The sequence below is a fragment of the Miniopterus natalensis genome, chromosome 20, assembly GCF_054644295.1.
Source record: "Miniopterus natalensis isolate mMinNat1 chromosome 20, mMinNat1.hap1, whole genome shotgun sequence".
Classification (NCBI taxonomy): domain Eukaryota; kingdom Metazoa; phylum Chordata; class Mammalia; order Chiroptera; family Miniopteridae; genus Miniopterus; species Miniopterus natalensis.
The window spans coordinates 793,043-811,344 of NC_142100.1; the positions used below are offsets into that span (position 1 = coordinate 793,043).

The following is an 18,302-nucleotide window of genomic DNA, read 5'->3' on the forward strand; positions in this document are numbered from 1 at the left end:
ATAGCTATTACAGACTCTTTGGCTAGAGGTAGATACTAAAGTTGCGTTCAGAAAATATCTGAGACCTTGTTTAAATTTTAGAGAAGAATATTTTTTATTATTGAGATCTGAAGTCTAGAAATTTTTGTTGACTAATTAATAAACATTTAAAAGTGTCATCAATGTGGTTCTCAAGCCCCAGTGCCACTTCCCTCACAATTAGGCCATAGGAGTCAGCGTACCCAAGCCCAGCGTCTGCAATGAGGAAGGCCGACACGGAAATGAGTGTTACTTAGAGGCAAATCATATTAATTCTTTAAGAAGGCAGGCTCTAGAGCATTCGTGCAAGAATTTAAACAGATGCTTGCAGCTTGCTGTTTAAATGATTATTACCAAGATAGTAATAAATATGAAAAATTTTAGAAATATCACATCAGGTTATTTTTAAACATCTCCTTTTAAGAATGAGAAGCCAGCAGACTGCACACACATCCCATTGTGTGGACATCAGCTCGATGTCCAGGAACGGAGATTCCAGGGCAGTGAGAGAAGCGTGGAGCTGCACCTTCTGCATCATGCTATTTGTGCTCCAGTCGGTCAATCTTACTAGAGCCATGACCCACACTCACATCCCGTTTCTAAAAAGTAGGTTCCCTAGTCAGATGCTATTTTGCATGGAATTCTATGCCTATGGATCAGGCATTCTGCAGGCCTCCATGCTGAGCTGAGGGCTTAGCTGGTCTCTGTTATTGGCAGATTGGATATTCTGAGGCAATGATACCTAGATCAGCCTTGCTAAGTGGGAGTCCATCATAACCTGTGTCCCTACCTCTGTGGGCACTTCATACATGTGCACATGATACCAACATTGACGAAGAAGACTGCCTCAGTATGTCATCTTCTCTGCTCTTTGTTGAGTCCGCCTTCTGCAGTGAATGCTTTCTCGTGGGCATTAACATGACGCACAGATCCTCGCACTTTGTGTCTGTTCTCACTTGTCTATCCACATGTCTACTCCAGGCTTTCTTGCCATCGATTTTCCCAGCCTTTTCCTTCATGCCCCTTGTCCAACTGGCTATGTGATTCACCACTGCTTGTGCATTTGTACATGTTCTAATCTCAGAACACTTTCCCTCTGATACAAAATACATGACAAGATGCATTGCCCAAAGCTCCACAAGTTAGAAAGATATTCCCTTATCCCTCTCTTCCCAGCCCCCCTGGAGGCTGTGATAGAGCCGCCATCTGTTTAGGCTCACACACACCAAGCTGAGCCATCTACCCACCGGGCCGAGGCATCTACCCACCGGGCCGAGCCATCTACACACCGAGCCGAGGCATCTACACACGGGGCCGAGCCATCTACACACCGAGCCGAGGCATCTACCCACGGGGCCGAGCCATCTACACACCGAGCCGAGGCATCTACCCACGGGGCCGAGCCATCTACACACCGAGCCGAGGCATCTACCCACGGGGCCGAGCCATCTACACACTGAGCCAAGTCTTACTTCGCCTGTTTGTCCTGTGCGTCCCACCCCAACCCACACGTGCCTTACGTGTGATCTAGGTCAGGGCTGGGGGTACTGGTGCAAGTGACATGGAGTCTAGGCTCCTTGGCCAAGCAGCTTGCCCATTGCCAAGGTCAGATATCTCATTTCCATCTTATGAGAGGTTGCTGCTAGTCCCACTGGACTTTATGACTTGATGGGCCCAGTGTGGCCTAGCTTCTGATGGAAATTCCTGGACACCTGGTTACCTGTATCTTGGTTAAATATTCTATAACAGGGCTCAGCTGCACATCAGGAGTTGATTTCAGGAGGTTTGCTGTTCTTTGCTGCAGATGGCATCACCTTCCTCCAGAACTCAAGGCCTGCGTTCTGGTTCTCTCACTGAGGTCTGAAATGAACTGCACATTTCATCTGTTCCCACCACTGACACCCTCAACAGTAAAGGGCCTACTGAACATGTGACCTGAGTGGCAGGGTTGCTTGCATTTCAGCCGGAAGCTGCTGCAAAGTTCTCTCATGCTCTAGCCCAAGTCAGAGCTGGAAGGAAACCATATCAACCTGGAATGTGGGCTGGGGCCATTTTCATAGGTATGGAACGGGCGGCCTCTACAACCCAAAGGAAGCTACAGAGAAGGAAAAATTTCTTTGTAGAGAGGTTACAAGATGCAGCAATTTATTTTGGGGTTTTCTGGTGTGTTTTTTACTTTGAAAGAGAGGTCCCAGAATGTCCCTGACCACTAGATTCCTAAAGGCTTTACTGACTAGCTCTGAATCTTTGCAGGATTTTTCTTCCACCTTTGGGAACACGTCTTACCAAGGCCCCCAGCCTGCTAGCCCTCTCTTGTTCATTGTGCCCAGTCAGCTTGTTGTTGACAATGTAATGAATCAAGGTGATGTCCTGTAGAATCCAGAGGGTCCGGATCTCAGCCCTATTTCTGATCCTTGTCCCTGATTCAGATGGAAAATATGCATTTGCCAACTGAATGGCCACGTATCACATATCTGAAACCATGCTAACTGGCTCTAGTAAAGACACTGTGTTAGTATAGCAGCTGCAAATTGGGACTGCTGCTTGGCTGAGCTTGCAGTAATCCACGGTCATTCTTCAGGATCATCATGGCCAATTTAATCAAAGTGCAATAGAGGTCCCCACTCTTGCTCTCTAAGAGTGACACTAATTTTTACCATCTTCCCCTGACCTTGGGATGCAGTACTCTTTTGTATTTGCTACCTTGGCTGGAATGGTACCTGCAGACCATGGACTTAATGTGCTAAGTACATCTATCTCAATTATATATTGGGACTTGAAAAATGACACTCAGGCATGTCTGCAGCCCCTGTGGACCCACTGTAAGGTGGACTTGGCCAGGATCCCTTTTATTACCTGAGCCCTACATGTTCCTACCCTATCAGGGTCTCTGCGTATCAATGCTAACTCAAACCCCTTGTCCAGTTATAGTTATGCCCCAGTCCTCAAAATGCCTAGGCATTCCCTTTCCCCCATCTGCAGTCACTGAAGCGAATGGCCATAGGTCTCTTGGGGAAAGGACTGGAAGAATCATTACCACATACGTTGTGGTATTGCAGGGTTCTTCCCTTTGGGGACCTGGTTACCCTTTCAGTCTATGGATTCCAGATTTGAAAACTGACTCAAATTCACAAACTGAGCGAGGGATCAAGACTTTTTATTGGGGCAACTGCCTTTGGAGTCTTGCTCACAAACTCTCGCCCTTGGTTATATACTATAATAAACAGTACCCTTGCTGGCTCCCCACCCACTTTGCCCCGTAGATGCCATGCTCTATGAATCATCTCCATAACTCTCAAAGAGCCAGCCCCCTTGGCTGCCACTCTGAGCTGTCGGTCATCATGAGGATTATGACCCCTGGCTGCATACAGTAGAGTGCTGCCACCTGGTCTCTGTTACCTCAGGCGCCATTGTGTCACTGCTATTAGTCAGGCAAGCCTGTGGCCACACTCCTGCCACTGACGCTGGCCTGCAGGGGCGAGCCTGAGGGAGCTCTGTAGTATTGCTGGTGCTTCACTCTCCAGCATGTTCTTGCCGCCTTTGGTGGAACATGTGAGCTTTCCTGTGGAACATGATCACCAGGCGGCTCTTCCAGACTCACAGGTAGATCAGATCTGGAATGTTCACTTCCCTGGGCCTTTCAACCCCTTCTGTCATCAGTCACAGTAATTCGGGCATTTTAACCTCACTCAGTGAGGCCATCACCTTTTTCCAGGCTTCTAGGAGCTGCCCTAGCAGCAAGTTTGTACCATCCTCTGTCCTTGCCACTGTAAAAGGCTATATCCCTAGAGAATGCCCCAAGTCCTTATTCTGTGGTGTGGCCCTGTCTCTTTGACTGTGCACCCTCCCAACAATCCAGGCCCATGGGTACTTCCCTCCCCCCATTCTGTGCCACTAGGTGCTGGCTAGGCCTTACAGCTCTTTTGGGGATAGCCCCTTTCCTCCCTCATCAGGCCCAGCGTGTCCCTGGCCTGGGTAGTACTGCAACTTAACCCTGGTTATAAGCCTAGTAGTTAGGAGAGGAGATGGGAGCAGCTTCTGAAAGGGGTGGGGACTGTTGCCTTATGAGAAAAAAGTCCTCTCATTTTCCTGTTCTGGGAGAAATTTTAGCTCTTAATGAAGTCAAGTCAGACATGTCTAAGGGCTCAGAAGTCTTGAGAAATTTAGAGAATTAAAATCTTTGGGGATATCTACCCAGATGATGCCATCACAGACACACACGTATGCATGTGTGTATGTATGTATGTGCATGTATATATGATAAATCTTATACAGATAAAATTATATATATGTGTATATATATGATGTCCCCAAAAATGTTTATTAACATACAATTCATTTTCAAAATTTAAAAGAATCTACAGAAATGCATAATTTTTTTTGGCCAACATCTGTTTTCAAACTGATGACTGTTCTGGTCCAGGCCCTGCTGATAATGTGAAGCACTGGAGTCACAAACATCAAAGCTCACTTCATTCGGTATCTGTGTGCCTGTAACTGGCCAACTGCTGCTGGTTTTGTACTATAAACTTTATCTTTTGTGTATCCCCATAAAAAATCTAGTGGATAAATTTTCTTTGTTCAAAGCTTAGTCTGGCTGAAAAGAAACATCAGTTGAACGATCAGCTGTTAAAGGGTGTACATGTTTTGGGACACCCTGCATATCTATATTTATGGTTTTCCCAGTTAGGCCCTGATTTTGGCATAATAGAGCTGACGCACTGAGCATTTGACATAGTTTTTGTCAGCTCGACCGGTGTCTACAGAGCAACAGCTGCTCATTAGAGAAGCCCTGCTTTGGGTGGACAGTGTTCTACCATTGCCCCACCATGGTGCCCAGTCATTGGCTGGGGCTGCCCCAAGCATTGCATGCCCTTGACCTCAATGCTGAGGCTGAGCCTGAAAGAACTCACAGCTGAAGGCCACTGGCCAACCACACTTCTCACTGCACTGTCTCAACTGAGCTCAAAATCTCTCTCACAGAAAAGGCGTAAGAAGCTTAAGAAGAAAAAAAAATCAGCATCTGAGGCCCATTCTACTAGTTTTTAGGAAATTATCTATTTTTGTGTGTTTTGTTTCAGGTGTCTTTGCCCTGCCTAAGAAGCAGCGTCAATCTACACCATTTTAGTGCTTAATGGCACTTTTTGGGTCGCTATCTCCAAGCCACCCTCACATCACCTTTGGTCTAAATCTTGTCAGAAATCTTTGCTCACTTCACACCTTCAACAAAATAAGGCCTCCTGCCAACAGGTCATAAAAAAGACTTCTGTCCAAACTCATAGATATCGACCACAAACTGAAGGTTACCAGACAGGAGAGGGGTTGGGGGCATAGGTGAAAGGGGTTAAGAAGCACAAATTGCCAGTTATAAAAACAGTCACAGGGATGTAAAGCACAGCATAGGGAATAGAGTCAGTAATATGGAAATAATAACTACATATTATGTATCAGATGGGTACTGGACTTATCAGGTTATATGTCTAATCACTATGTTGTACGCCTGAAACTAATATAACCTTGCATGTCAACTATACTGAAAAGAACTTTTAAAAATAATCTTAAAAGTATGATATAAAAAACAGCAAAAAAAGAGATTTTTGTCATTTCTCCCTCTGTAACCACTGAGTGAACACCTGAAGTATACACTCACTGACTCACTTCCCAGCCCAACTAGACCAGTCTGTCCCCAAGCACTTGGCACTCCTCCCACCTGGATCCTCTAGTTCACTCATGCCACCACCTTGCATACCTGGTTATGTCCAGATGGCATTCATCTCAGCAGGAGTCCTGCCTCAAGAAAGGTGACGCATTTAATAAGGGCCAAAGGGCTGAGAAACAAATATCCTTGAGAGCATGAAGAAAGAAACCAAAGCAAGTACGATGCCACTAGTTTTTAAGATAGAACCAACTATTTTGCTTCAAGACACTTAGATTGGCTAAGGGACTAAAATCTTAATAAAGACTGGGATGGAGAATGCTTTTCTAGGTGAACCTAGGGTTAATTTTATTTTGATTAAGCACTCAAAAATTAGATTTCCTGTTACAAAAATATGTGCTTTTGGAGAAAAATAACCATTTGATATCTATAAGTAAGTATATGTGGAGGATTCATAATACCAGTGAGAGAGTAAACTTAATATGCAAAATCTACTGAATTATGATGGGTTTTTAGAAAAATACTGAGTAATTTATCCTAAAAAATTATTTCCCCAAATACTCTTGTCCATTTTAAGACAACTTGCTCAAAACCAGAATTATATTGTTTTGTCCAGTTGACATTTAAATGTCTGATCAGAGACAAATTTGGAGTAATTTAAAATTCCCCTCTTGATTTACATAGAGTTTTTTCCTGCTACATCAAAGTGATGCCTTTTTAATCAAATTTCACTCTAAATATTTTGAATATAAATTTGGTTTATGCCTTAGCCAATTTCTCTCATTCTTCATCCACCTTAACATTTTTCCCTTGTTTACAATACCTTTTAAATTATTCACTTACTGCAAATTTTCATCAGGAGTCTCTCTCCCCCTTTCCCCCTGAGGACCCTCCCTGGGCATCCAGGGAGGCTTCCAGAGCATGTTTGGTTTTTCCTATGAAAGATCGTGCCCAACACTGTTTACCTCCATTAGTTTTGCTAGAAAGTGCCCTGGACTCACACTGCACAGTGGTGGATAGAGAGGAAAGGGAAGAAATAAAACCTAGAAAAGTCTGAGAAAGTTTCTTTAAATACTTCATGCACAGCTGTGAAGAAAACAGAGTAGAGCCCATCTGTGGCAACTGTTCAAAACTACAGAAACTAAAAGACTTCAGCAGAAACCCAGCTTTATTTAAGTGCTGGAGGCAGCAGCTTTGTTTGAGTTTTAATCCCATGCTGGTGAATGCTAATTCTGTAACATTATACAGATGCCTTTTTTTTGGGTACAAAGGTAGAAGGGGGTTTCTTTTGTGTTTTCAGTGCAAAGTGATTCCGATCAGAGAGGCTTGAGGTTTCAGCTCCAAGCACCTGACATTTCCATCTGAATCTACTTTTTTAAGAGGGGGGAGGTCTAGTTTTTCAGGAAAAGAACCTCTCTACACAATCCTGAAACTGATCTTTAGATTTACTTTTCCTTAATCAATAGAAAAAAACTTGATTGCAACTCAACACTTAGCTGACTCTAGCACAGGACTAACTGAATTTTTGGTTTTAAGAGTAGGGGATTCAGACATCATTTCAGGAATCAGAAATAATTGGCAGCAAGAGGGGGAGAACTGACATGAATTCTTGTTTTGCCTAATTTTTTCCTGGTTTACCAAGATTTGGCTTAATATTTCTGACTCAATTCCTCCCGTCTCTACTGAACAGGTTGGTGACAATTTTCATAAATGCATATATTTAAATGAATTCTTATTGCTCTCTGAACTGTTTCCCTAAGGGCTCAAGTCTCCCATGCGCACGGCTTCTCCCTCTGCTAACGCTGTGGGATCTCAGCAGAAGTCTTAGCACCATTTTCAGCAAAACTATTACTTATTGTGTGCTTGAGATTTCAGTGTGTACGCTTGACAAGTGAAGATTCACAATAAAACTCTCACAGGGCAGATTCCTGATCTTTCCATGAAATGTTGGCTGAAGAACTGTGATAGCTTCAGTGCTAAGGGAGGGCTTGCGTTCACGAGCGCCCGGAGCAGACCGGGTCCAGCTGGGAGGTGGCCGGGCAGCCTGAGGGCGGGCTGGCCGCTGTCCCCACCGGCCAAGCAGCCTGTTCAGCTGGTTCTAAGAGGAAAACGAGTTCACTTTTGTGAGGTTCCTTAGTTAACTTGCTGGGACTAATTACTTGCTTGTGTGCTGAGTTCTATTTTTATTGTAATTCCAAGGGGCAGCCCTAGTATGTTTATCTTCTTATTACCAGTGTATCTGCCATTCACCCACCATGCGAAGTCAGCGCTTCAAAGTGGTGGGTTGGCCACAGTATAGAGAAGGTGATGGCAAGCTCTGAATTTTCCAACCGTAGAAGCGCATTGAGTTTTAGTTGATGTTTAGCCGAACCTTCCTGAAAGCTGCTGTGCCGACCGGAGGAGCCGGGTCTCGCAGAGAGGCAGCCCCAGACCTGCATCCCCGGAGCCGGCCCCCTGCCTCGGCCCCCAGCAGCTGCAGAGTAGATGGCTCTTCTTACTCGTTGCTGTTCTCAGGGATTCTGTGTAATTAACTGTTAATTTGAATGATCTCATTACACTTTCAAATGGGCTCCACGGGGAGATCTAATTTGTTCACGAAGCGTTGGACTTCGGGGGACCTGCCAGCGCGCGGGGAAGCGCAGCCTGACTCAGGACTGCCGTGTGAATCTGTTCCTCGGTGGCTGTGATGTGTCATGGGATTTGCCACTAAGCACACCTGGTGTTCTGTTTACTCTGGCAAGCTGAGGATTTTTCCTTTTTCTTTTTAAAATTTCAGGATGAATTATTCATCATTACTTAGGATTTGGGTCTCTTTCATCTTCGCACTTGTACAGCACCAAGGTGAGTACTGTAGAGTTTTGTAAAACTCTTGATTAGCATGCTCTTGAATTTATAAAGAGACACTTTTGTTGGAATAATAATTGTCAGGGCAGGTGTACATGTGACTACAGATACAACAAGAAAAATACAAATTAAATTTTGTTGTCCAAACCAAAATGCATTAAATTGGAATAATGTTTATTTATATTCCTATTTTCTTATTTAACTGTGAACACAATTTGTATATACCAGAGTGCCCTGTGTTAATGTCCTGGGTCTTTAAGATAATGCAAATTATTTTCATTAAAAGCATATAGGGCAGGTGTGTATGCAGCCCATTCCTGATGATTGGTCCCCATTAAGGCATTTAACCTGTGGCACAGACTTTAAAGAATACACTTGTTTTAGCCCAAATCAGGAAGTTCCAATGGCATTGATGATGGTGACCTGTGTGTCAGTGGCCTTTACAATGGCCAGAAACCTGAAACTGTAAGTGAAACAAAAACATTATTGCCCTCAGTGATTCCTTCTTTTTCTCTGTGTGGCATTGCCCAGGGAGGGTGAGAAGCCACATACATTTCTTTCCACTGTTTCTGGATTTTAGAAAAGAAAGGTGGGGAAGTCTACATGGATTTGAAACCTTTACGGCAAAAATTCTAAAGCATCTTTGTTATGTTGGTTTGTTTTGTTCACCTGGCACATGATTGCAAGTCTGAGTAAACAGATCTATAAGGCACGTGTAGCCCTAACATTTTTCTAGGGTTGGGTAAATTTTAACAGTAGGAGCATGCAAACTACAGGGCAAAACCCCACAATAATGAAAGAATCCCACTGACTTTAATCTCCTACCCCTGCTCTAAGAAAGTACGTTTTATTTGGTGAGAAAAAAAACACAAAGTCCAGGGACTGTAATGTTTATTATGAAATTCTCAGCCTCAGCAAGCATGGGAAGGGATATTGTTTCTTTCATTAACTCTGATGGTATTAAACAGGCCATGCTGGTAATACCTTATATTTTTTAGAATACTAATGACTTCCAAGGTGGAAATTACTGTAGTTTAAACCTACTCCCTTTTATTAAGCACCTTTTCTTATTTAACAAGTATTTAAGTATTTACAGTATTATATATTACAATATTATATACCTTTATTATTTGTATTCTTCTTAAAATTGAAAAAATTTTGACTGTTTTATCCTGTTCAAAACCATGCACTAATTAGGGTCACTCATGAAGAGAAAAATCTTGCAAACTTACCTTACCACTGGGACAGAGAGAGAAGTCAGGGACAGCCTTCGTGACCACAGTTCTCTGCCATCTCCACAAGGGGCATGGAGTTTCCATAGGCACATTGGCCAACACTGCCCAAAACACCAATTAATCTTTCCACGGAAATGATTACAACTCAGTGTGAACATAAGCCCTATTCATATGTGGGCACCACTTCTAAATGGTTCCTCATGAAGGCTAAATCCACGACATGATTTCATTTATTAGTAATTTGAGGAAGTGTATCACCTTCCAAGTTTAATAAGTAACTGTGTATAATGTTACAATAGGTATTATAAAGAGATTTTTTAATATTCCCACTTTCTAGGAATTTTGCATTTGTAACTTCTGTGTAAATACGAATGTTCAAGAGCCCTTGTTGCCTCCTGACTGCAGCTTTAAATAAAGCAGGTCGGCTGGTGGTCCTGTGTTGAATTAGCTGCAGCACCTCCTGAAGGGAGCTCTGATCGGCTCCCAAGGCTGGGCTTGGGGAACAAAGCTCATAAACTAATGAGCAGGCGAGTTTCCCTGCTTTCCTTTGATGTTAGCCCTGGAAAAAGATGAGCTCTCCATCCAGGCAGATCACCTCTTGTTCCTGTTCCAGAAGTGAGGGCGGGTGCCCGGCCGGCTCGCCTGTGCAGCCTTCTGGTCACTGTGCATTCTCACTCGCTGACTGGCGCCCGATCCTCCGCCAGGTGCTTGCCAGCTTATCTGCTCATTCAGCACAGAGCAGGGACTTTCCCAAGGACAGGCCCAGCCCGAGTGTGAGGCATTAGCATCTGGATAGCAGCAGCAGGGCCTCAGGAACTGAAGCTGGAAGCTCCAAAGGAATTAGCCACTGCCCCGAAGACTAGCAATTAAAAAAGGGAGCAAAGATGATGTTCTATTGCTCTATTTTCTCTCAAGAGAAGAGAGGACAGAGGCGGAGAAATGTTATACCCAAATGTAGATTATTTTATTGGACGTGGTCATCAGTAATGTAGACACTTGGGAAATTGCTAAACTAGGCGACCCCCTGAGGCATTTTGGAGAAGAAACAAGCCAGGCTGCCAGGAGAAGCGGTGGCAGTTACGTGAGGGCTGTGTGTTTGTGGGCTGGCTCTCGCCTTGACCAGGGTGTTGAGTAAGAGCCTCAGTCTCCTCTCCAAAGAGTTCCGCAGGGCCCGACGCCCGCGCCCCAGAGGATGCCATGCCGCCTTGCAGAGAGGAGCTGGGCAAAGCACCACCTCTCGGGGCTGGGTCTCCATCGAGGCCATTCACAGGCCAGTTGCTACAAACCCTCTCCTCCCGTTTTGTCCCAGTTCCAATAGCCATTTATTTCCTTCTGGGATCTGGTATCTTCTATTATGCAGCAGGAGGGAGGAGGCTCCCTTCTGGAAAAGACATGATAATAAAATTTTGGAGATAGGAGGGAGTTGCGTAGCCACAAGCCACCTTCTCGGTACCTTGCCTTCCGATCAAGGACCAAGCTGCCTACGCCGTGTGGGACCTAGAGGCCACCTCAGTGCTCTGAGAGCTCCAGACGGTGGTCTCACTGCTCCCAGCCAGTTGTGAACATTTCTCTCTGTGCAGCGTATGGAAGCGCAGAGATGAAGCGTGAACTGACTTCTAAGGCGAAATGGCACCACTCTCCCCTTTCCAGAGGCAGAAGAGTGCGGATGTACGGCCTCGGTTTAGGCTAAATGAGAGGAAGTCTGGCTTGCTCTTAGTCCGTGAGACTTTCTGAAAGAAGCTGGCTTTCGTGCGTGGGAGGAAAGTGGCCTGCTCCGTGGAAGAGGGGTCTGCCACCTGTCTAACCACCGTCTCTCTTGACAGTTCAGCCCAGGGAGCTCATGTATCCGTTTTGGCAGAATGACACCAAAACCCCCAAAGTAGACGATGGAAGCTCATCGGAGATTAAGTTGGCCATTCCAATTTTCTTCTTCGGCGTTCCTTACCGCACGGTCTATGTAAGTGACATGCGGCCTCGCTGTTGCCCTGTGGCTTTTCCCTTTGTTTGTTATAAGTACGTTTTCTTCCAGGGCTCCAGGAATGGAGGGGATTTATTGGCAGCACAAAGGACAGGCTGAGATATCAGGTTTTATGATTAAGGGAGTCAAAGGTATTGTAATGGCTCATGTTCATAGTATACAGGACAATACATTTCTTTTCTGGGTGATTAAACACAGAAGTGAAGCAGAGGCTTCAGAGTGATGGACATTATTTCTGCTACTCAATACGATAAAAAGATATGATGAACCGCAGCAGGAGCAGTGTCATTTTTCTTTCCCCTTTGGGGGTGTGACAAGTTTAAGTGTCTGTTGTTCTCAGGCTTCCTGCCAATCGGGAGCAGAGTCAGAGCGTAGTGGGGGATAATCAGCTGTTACATAAACGTTGTTTGCAGAATTGCCCCCCTCCTGGCATTCTGAGGTATGCCATAGGGTCCCATTGTCAAACGTGCATGAAGAAATGGTACCGTTTGCTGTCAAAACTCTCCTGGCACCTGTGTTCTCATGTTACCTTTTTGGTTCCTTGGGTTTGGTGTGACTGAAACTGTTGCACACTGAGAAAAAGGTTAGGAGCAACTGAGCCTGTTTTTATCTTTGGCCTTAAAGGATTGGGGGTGGCCTATGTGTATATCACATCCTATCCTATCCTGTGTCCTGGCCTGCAGGAAGAAACGAAACGCCAAGCACCTATTCCTCTGGCCATCTCTGCATCTGGGACTCCTGTTTTCCCCAACTTGTTGTTTTTTTTAAATCCTCACCTGAGAATATTTTCCCATTGCTCCTAGAAAGAGTGGAGGGGCGGGTGGAGAGGGAGAGAGAGAGAAACATTGATGTGAGAGAGACACACCCACTGCTTGCCTCCCCTATGTGCCCCAGCTGGGCTGGGGATTGAGCCTGCAACCCAGGTACATGCCCTTAACCAGGTAATCAAATGCAACCCTTTGGTCCATGGGCTGATGCTCTAACCACTGAGCAAACCCAGCCAGGGCCCCAACTTTTGATTTATAGCTCAGGGCTGACTCCCACTAGAAAAATGGTTTCCTGTTCCATTGCCTAACCAGGGATCCTTGAATCTGCAAAGTCACTATCACCAGGGTACTTACTAGAAATGTCAATTCTCAGGCCCCACCCAGACCTACTGAGTCAGAAGCTCTGGGAAGGGAACCAGTGGTCTGTGTTTTAACAAGCCCTCCAGGTGATTCTGATGTCTACAAAAGTTTGAGAATGACTAATCTTTTTCTTTTTTTTTAATTTTTATTTTTGTTTAAAGTATTACAGATGTCCCTTTTTCTCCCCAAAGACCCGTTCCCCCCCATTCCTTCCCCCTCCCCAGTCACTCTCCCCACCATTGTCCGTGTCCTTGGGTTGTGCATATTTGCATATAAATTCTTTGGTTGCTCTCTCCCCCTTCACCCCCCCGCCCTCCTCCATCCCTCTGACATTCGTCAGTCTCATCCATGCTTCCATGTCATTGAATCTATTCTGTTCATCAGTTTGTTAAGTTCTTTAGATTCCATGTATAAGCGAGATCATGTGATGTTTGTCTTTCGCTGCCTGGCTTATTTCACTTAGCATAATATTCTCCAGGACCATCCATACTGTCCCAAAGAGCACAAGATTCTTCTTCTTTACGGCTGCGCAGTATTCCATGGTGTGAATGTCCCACAGCTTTTTTATCCACTCATCTACTGATGGGCACTTGGGCTGTTTCCAGATCTTAGCTATTGTAAACTGTGCTGCTATGAACATCGGGGTGCATATATCCTTTCTGATGAATGTTTCAGGATTCTTAGGATATATTCCTAGGAGTGGAATCCCTGGGTCAAAAGGCAGCTCCATTTCTAGTTTTTTGAGGAAACTCCATACTGTTTTCCATAGTGGCTGCCCCAGTCTGCATTCCCACCAGCAGTGCACTAGGGCTCCCCTTTCTCCACACCCTCGCCAGCACATGTCGTTTGTTGATTTGTTGATGGCACCCAAAGAATGACTAATCTTAACATTAGAATATAATAACACAACTGAGCCATCACCAGATTCCTCTGCTAATCCCTGTGTTTTAATTGCCCCATTACTCCCCAGCAAACACCCTGAAATGCCTTTTACACTCTATTCACAGCAGAGCTGGTTGTAAATTTCAGAATGTGTTGACCTGATTTTGGAGATGGGAGATGTGTACAGGACTTGCATTCTGGAAGCACTGGGCTTACAAATAGTAGAACAAATGTATTTTGTTAAGCTCCTTTCTCTCCCATGTGCTATGTGACATGGAGTCTGAATATTTGTTGTCCTTAAAAAGGAGGGTCCTTAATTTGGGCCGGAGTTATTTGAGGGCAAATTGGTCTCAAGAGTTTCCAGCACTATGAGTGAGTAATGCAGTCCTTTTTCAAGCCTCTGGGTTGTTAGCTATTATTTGTAGACAATAGGCTCTTAATGTTATTATAGCTGGTTCTCCAGCTTCCTTTCCAAACTCCACACCGTTGCTTCCAAGCAAATTGCCAAACCGTTGGCCCAAGCACTGATAACTTACCTCTGGGATCCATGTCCTTGTTAATGTCCAGAATACCAATAATTAATATGAACATAAAAGTTAGAATGCATGGAAAAATGATCTCCAAGTTTTCTGTATCAAGAAATTGCAATTATTTCCGTCAGCCTTTCATACAGGCCACAGGGTTCAGCAGCCTCACCACCAACACAGAGCTGTGGGCTCAGGCAGAGGCAGGCTGTGAACAGGCCCTGTCAGCTGAGTGTACATACTGCTTATGATTTGCAGTGAGGTTTTGCAGTTTAACAAGTCTACTAAACCATTTGAAAATCATGATAAAAATCACGAGACAGAATAGGGAGGTAGTAACATCCCTAGAAGTCCTTTAAATGGATCATCGAGAGCAGGAAGTGATTCCTCCAGAGATCTGAGTGTGATGAGGAAGCATTTGGGTTTTTTTTTTCTGACATTCCTCTCTTGTCATATAATAGAAACCAAGGTCAATATATAGAGCTCCTTCATTTTTTAATTTAATTTAACATTTTGCTTCCATGTTTTATTTTTCCTGTGACTCTGGGTCTTCTTTACTGCCCACATTACTCCCTGCCTGGCCAAACACACACACACACACACACACACACACACACACACACACACACACCTGAGTAGCATTAGATAAATGTGAACAGAGATAGGATCAAAAACATGAAAATGAGACTGATTATTAATAAGAAATGCAGCTGACTACAAGTTGAAAGTGAAAGTAAATCAGTGAGTTTGGAAATGACCAGACCTCCTGGCTGGGTGGTATTTCGGAGTTCTGATTCACTGAAAGTTGTTTCCTAATTCATATGATTGGGCAAACATCTGTCTGTCTTAGTTTCAGATCCACTGTGCAAAACCTGTCTATTTTTGTAGGTCAATAACAACGGTGTTGTCTCCTTCAACGTGCTAGTGAGCCAGTTCACGCCGGAATCCTTTCCCCTGACAGATGGGAGGGCCTTCATCGCTCCGTTCTGGGCAGATGTGCACAATGGAATCCGAGGCGAGATCTACTATAGAGAGACCATGGACCCTATCATCTTGAAGAGAGCCACTAAGGACATCAGGAAGTACTTCAAAGACATGGCAGCCTTCTCTGCCACTTGGGTCTTCATTGTGACATGGGAAGAGGTCACGTTTTATGGAGGGAGCAGCACCACACCTGTAATAATTCAAATTTCCTGTTTTCCATTTTATATCATAGCACCTAATTCTTGTCTGTCTTCACTGCTGTGAAGTAGTCTAATTGTTAGAGCTGAGGAGCACCCATTTCCTGGAGTTAAGCTAATGAGTCTTGCCACTCATTTCCCAGGAAACAGAGGGCAATATGCTACTTAACCAGTCCAGTCAGCCATAATATTCCAGAAGATGTGTAGCCTCTGTCACTCATCATTGCAAATGTGAAAAAGAATCCGCCATCATTTTCTTGTAGGAGGTAGCGATTCTCTTTTGCAGGAGAGTGATGAGGTGCTGAGGCCTGGTCCAGGCCACATCGTTAGGGACCCACAAGGAATCCTAAGGTCTTTTTTTTTTTTCTTGCCAGAGGCACAATGTCTCTCTTCATCAGCTAATTTCCTGTTTGTTTGTTTTTTCACAAAACCTGTCAGGACAAGGAAAATAGGATGTTAGTTTTGGGCACAAATGACCTGACTCATTTTATTATGTTATGACCTTTTTTTTATTGTGACCAGGGTTTGCATTCATATTTGTTGCCAATTGGAGTGGGCAGTCAAAATGTTTCATGAATAAAGTTTTAACATCAGCTCTGAAATCCCAAATGAGCAGTCAAATAAGAAAGGTTATCACTGTAGAGAGAATCAACTTTCTACATGAAGGAGCAGACAAACTTTTGGCAAAAGCCTGCGGCTTGTCTGGTGCCTGGCTGTGGAGATTTTTGAAGTAGCAGATGCGTCTTCATCTGTATGATTTCCAGTAAGCACAGACACTCAAGAACCTGCCCTCTGCTTTCTTAGGATTATTTCCATCCCATCTGTTTTCCAATGTCCTTGGCAGTGAGTCAGCGGTTTAGGGCTAGGACAGAAGCTATTGAGCTAGACTATGTTTCCTGTCGTGTCACAGGTGGCTCATTCCTCCTCTGGCGACACCCTTTCTCCTGGTCTAGCAGCCCATAGCCGCCCCCAGTGAGCCCCGGGCTGCAGCGCCTTCTGGCCAGAGCATCAGGGCCCCTTTCTCACCAGGCAGCTCTGGAGAACAGGACACAGTGCAGACCGTGGGTGCGCTGGCTAGAAGTATCCTCTGAAGAAGTGCCGAGTCGCGGGTGGCTCACTGCTCCTCTGGTGATGCCTTCTCCTCAAGCCCGTGCTTACAGAGTGGGAATGTGAGATGCCAGCAACTGGTCCATTCCAGGGTCTGTGGAGGGTAAAAAAGGGAAGAAATGCCCATCGCATGCTGACCACCGTTTTTAAAAAACTTCCGTTGGCAATAAAAATGGCAAGATAATGTAGATACTTTCTGGTTTGTACTTTGAAGTAAATCTCTGGACTGTGAGAGAACTCTTTCCACAAGGATGTCAGATAGCATCTGAATGTTTTGAGCTCCTGCAGAAGTGTCTGTCTATCCCTATCTTGAAATTAGTTCCTCTGCCATCTGCCCTTCATCCCAGGTTCCCTTCTCTGTAGGAATCCGTATATCATCAGGCAACTAGACACTGGGCACGAGAGGCCTGTAAAAGCCTCTCATGGAAGCTCAATGGGAAGGGAAGGGAGGGGAGGGGAGGGGAGGGGAGGGGAGGGGAGGGGAGGGGAGGGGAGGGGAGGGGAGGGGAGGGGAGGGGAGGGGAGGGGAGGGGAGGGGAGGGGAGGGGAGGGGAGGGGAGGGGAGGGGAGGGGAGGGGACGTGTGATTTTAGGAAGGAAAACGAATATTTACCAAAGGCTCACTATGAGCCCAGCTCTGTGATAGGCTAATTTCACATATCCTTTAGCCCTCTCAGAACGTTCCACAATAACCATTCTCTCTACTTAAGCTGAAGGAACAGACCCAGAGAGGTTAAATAACTTGCCCAGTGTGAAGAGATTTGAACCTCAGAGAAGGGAGAGCAGGGTTCAAACTGAAGTTTAACTTTGAATCCTGAACTTTTTTCTCAGCTGGCTCCTCCAGGTATCATTAGAAGTCCTCTGGAGTATAAGAGGATTTTTTAAGCATTGAAAACATGGTTTTACAAAAGGAGATCTGGACAAGTCTTAAAACTAATGTGGAAGAGAGGAGGGTAGAGGTGTGTGAGGGGGAGCAATGATGTGCCGCAGGGCAGTGCTGCTAGGATGGCTGGCTGGTTTTGAGGTGGCTTCTGGGATCAGAAAAAAGTTGCTCTCAAGACCTTTTGGACCAGAGATATTTCCAACTTCATTTCAAGGAAGGAATTCACTTCCTGAAGGAGAATCTTGGGGTACAGGAGCGTTTAGCTTTAGTCCTTGTGTGACCTTGACTTTGTGCCTGTCTCTTGAACCTCTCCCTGCAGTGACCTTATAGCAATCTTTAACTGCTTACTCGTCTCTTTGTCCCATTTTCTTTTTTGGTTGAGCAGAGCCAAAGAATAGAGGCATATTCTTGGGTGACTGTATCATAAACACCATCAACTGTGTCAACCACAGAGCTGAGGAGAAAGTTCTCAATTACAAAAAGGGCTTTTCTTTCTTCGCACCTGTCTCCCTCCCTGAGACCATCCAGGATGGGCGATTTGGGGCTTCCAAGATCCTGTACCCCAGCCTGAATACACAGGATAAGGATCTGTGTCTCCCTTTGCATCTGACAGGATGCTAAGCAGGATGGTATCGGGCGGCTGGGACGTGCTGGGTTTCAGCGGGAAAGGTCAAAACAGCCTCTCCTTTTAACTCTATTTTTTATTTTAATTTCCTGAAAACATGCGCCAAGGGGCAGGGATTACCAAAGGGAAGTAGTAAAGGACAGCTTTTGCTACAGCCTGTTTCTAGAAACTGCAAGGCTTGTTTGGACTTATATAGTATCTCTGTCCTGAGAAGTTGAGCACCGAGACAGGCCGTCCCGGCAG

The 18,302-nt window shown here is 45.0% G+C and overlaps 1 protein-coding gene across 1 annotated transcript in view; it reads left to right on the plus strand.

Annotated features, from left to right (window-relative positions):
- TECTA (tectorin alpha) overlaps nt 1-18,302 on the plus strand; it is a 127,975-nt gene that overhangs the window by 2,448 nt on the left and 107,225 nt on the right. Inside the window, exons 2-4 of the mRNA XM_087828512.1 lie at nt 8,451-8,515; nt 11,577-11,710; nt 15,153-15,440. Coding sequence (XP_087684638.1) covers nt 8,451-8,515; nt 11,577-11,710; nt 15,153-15,440 — 487 coding nt within the window. The remainder of the gene's footprint in view (nt 1-8,450; nt 8,516-11,576; nt 11,711-15,152; nt 15,441-18,302) is intronic.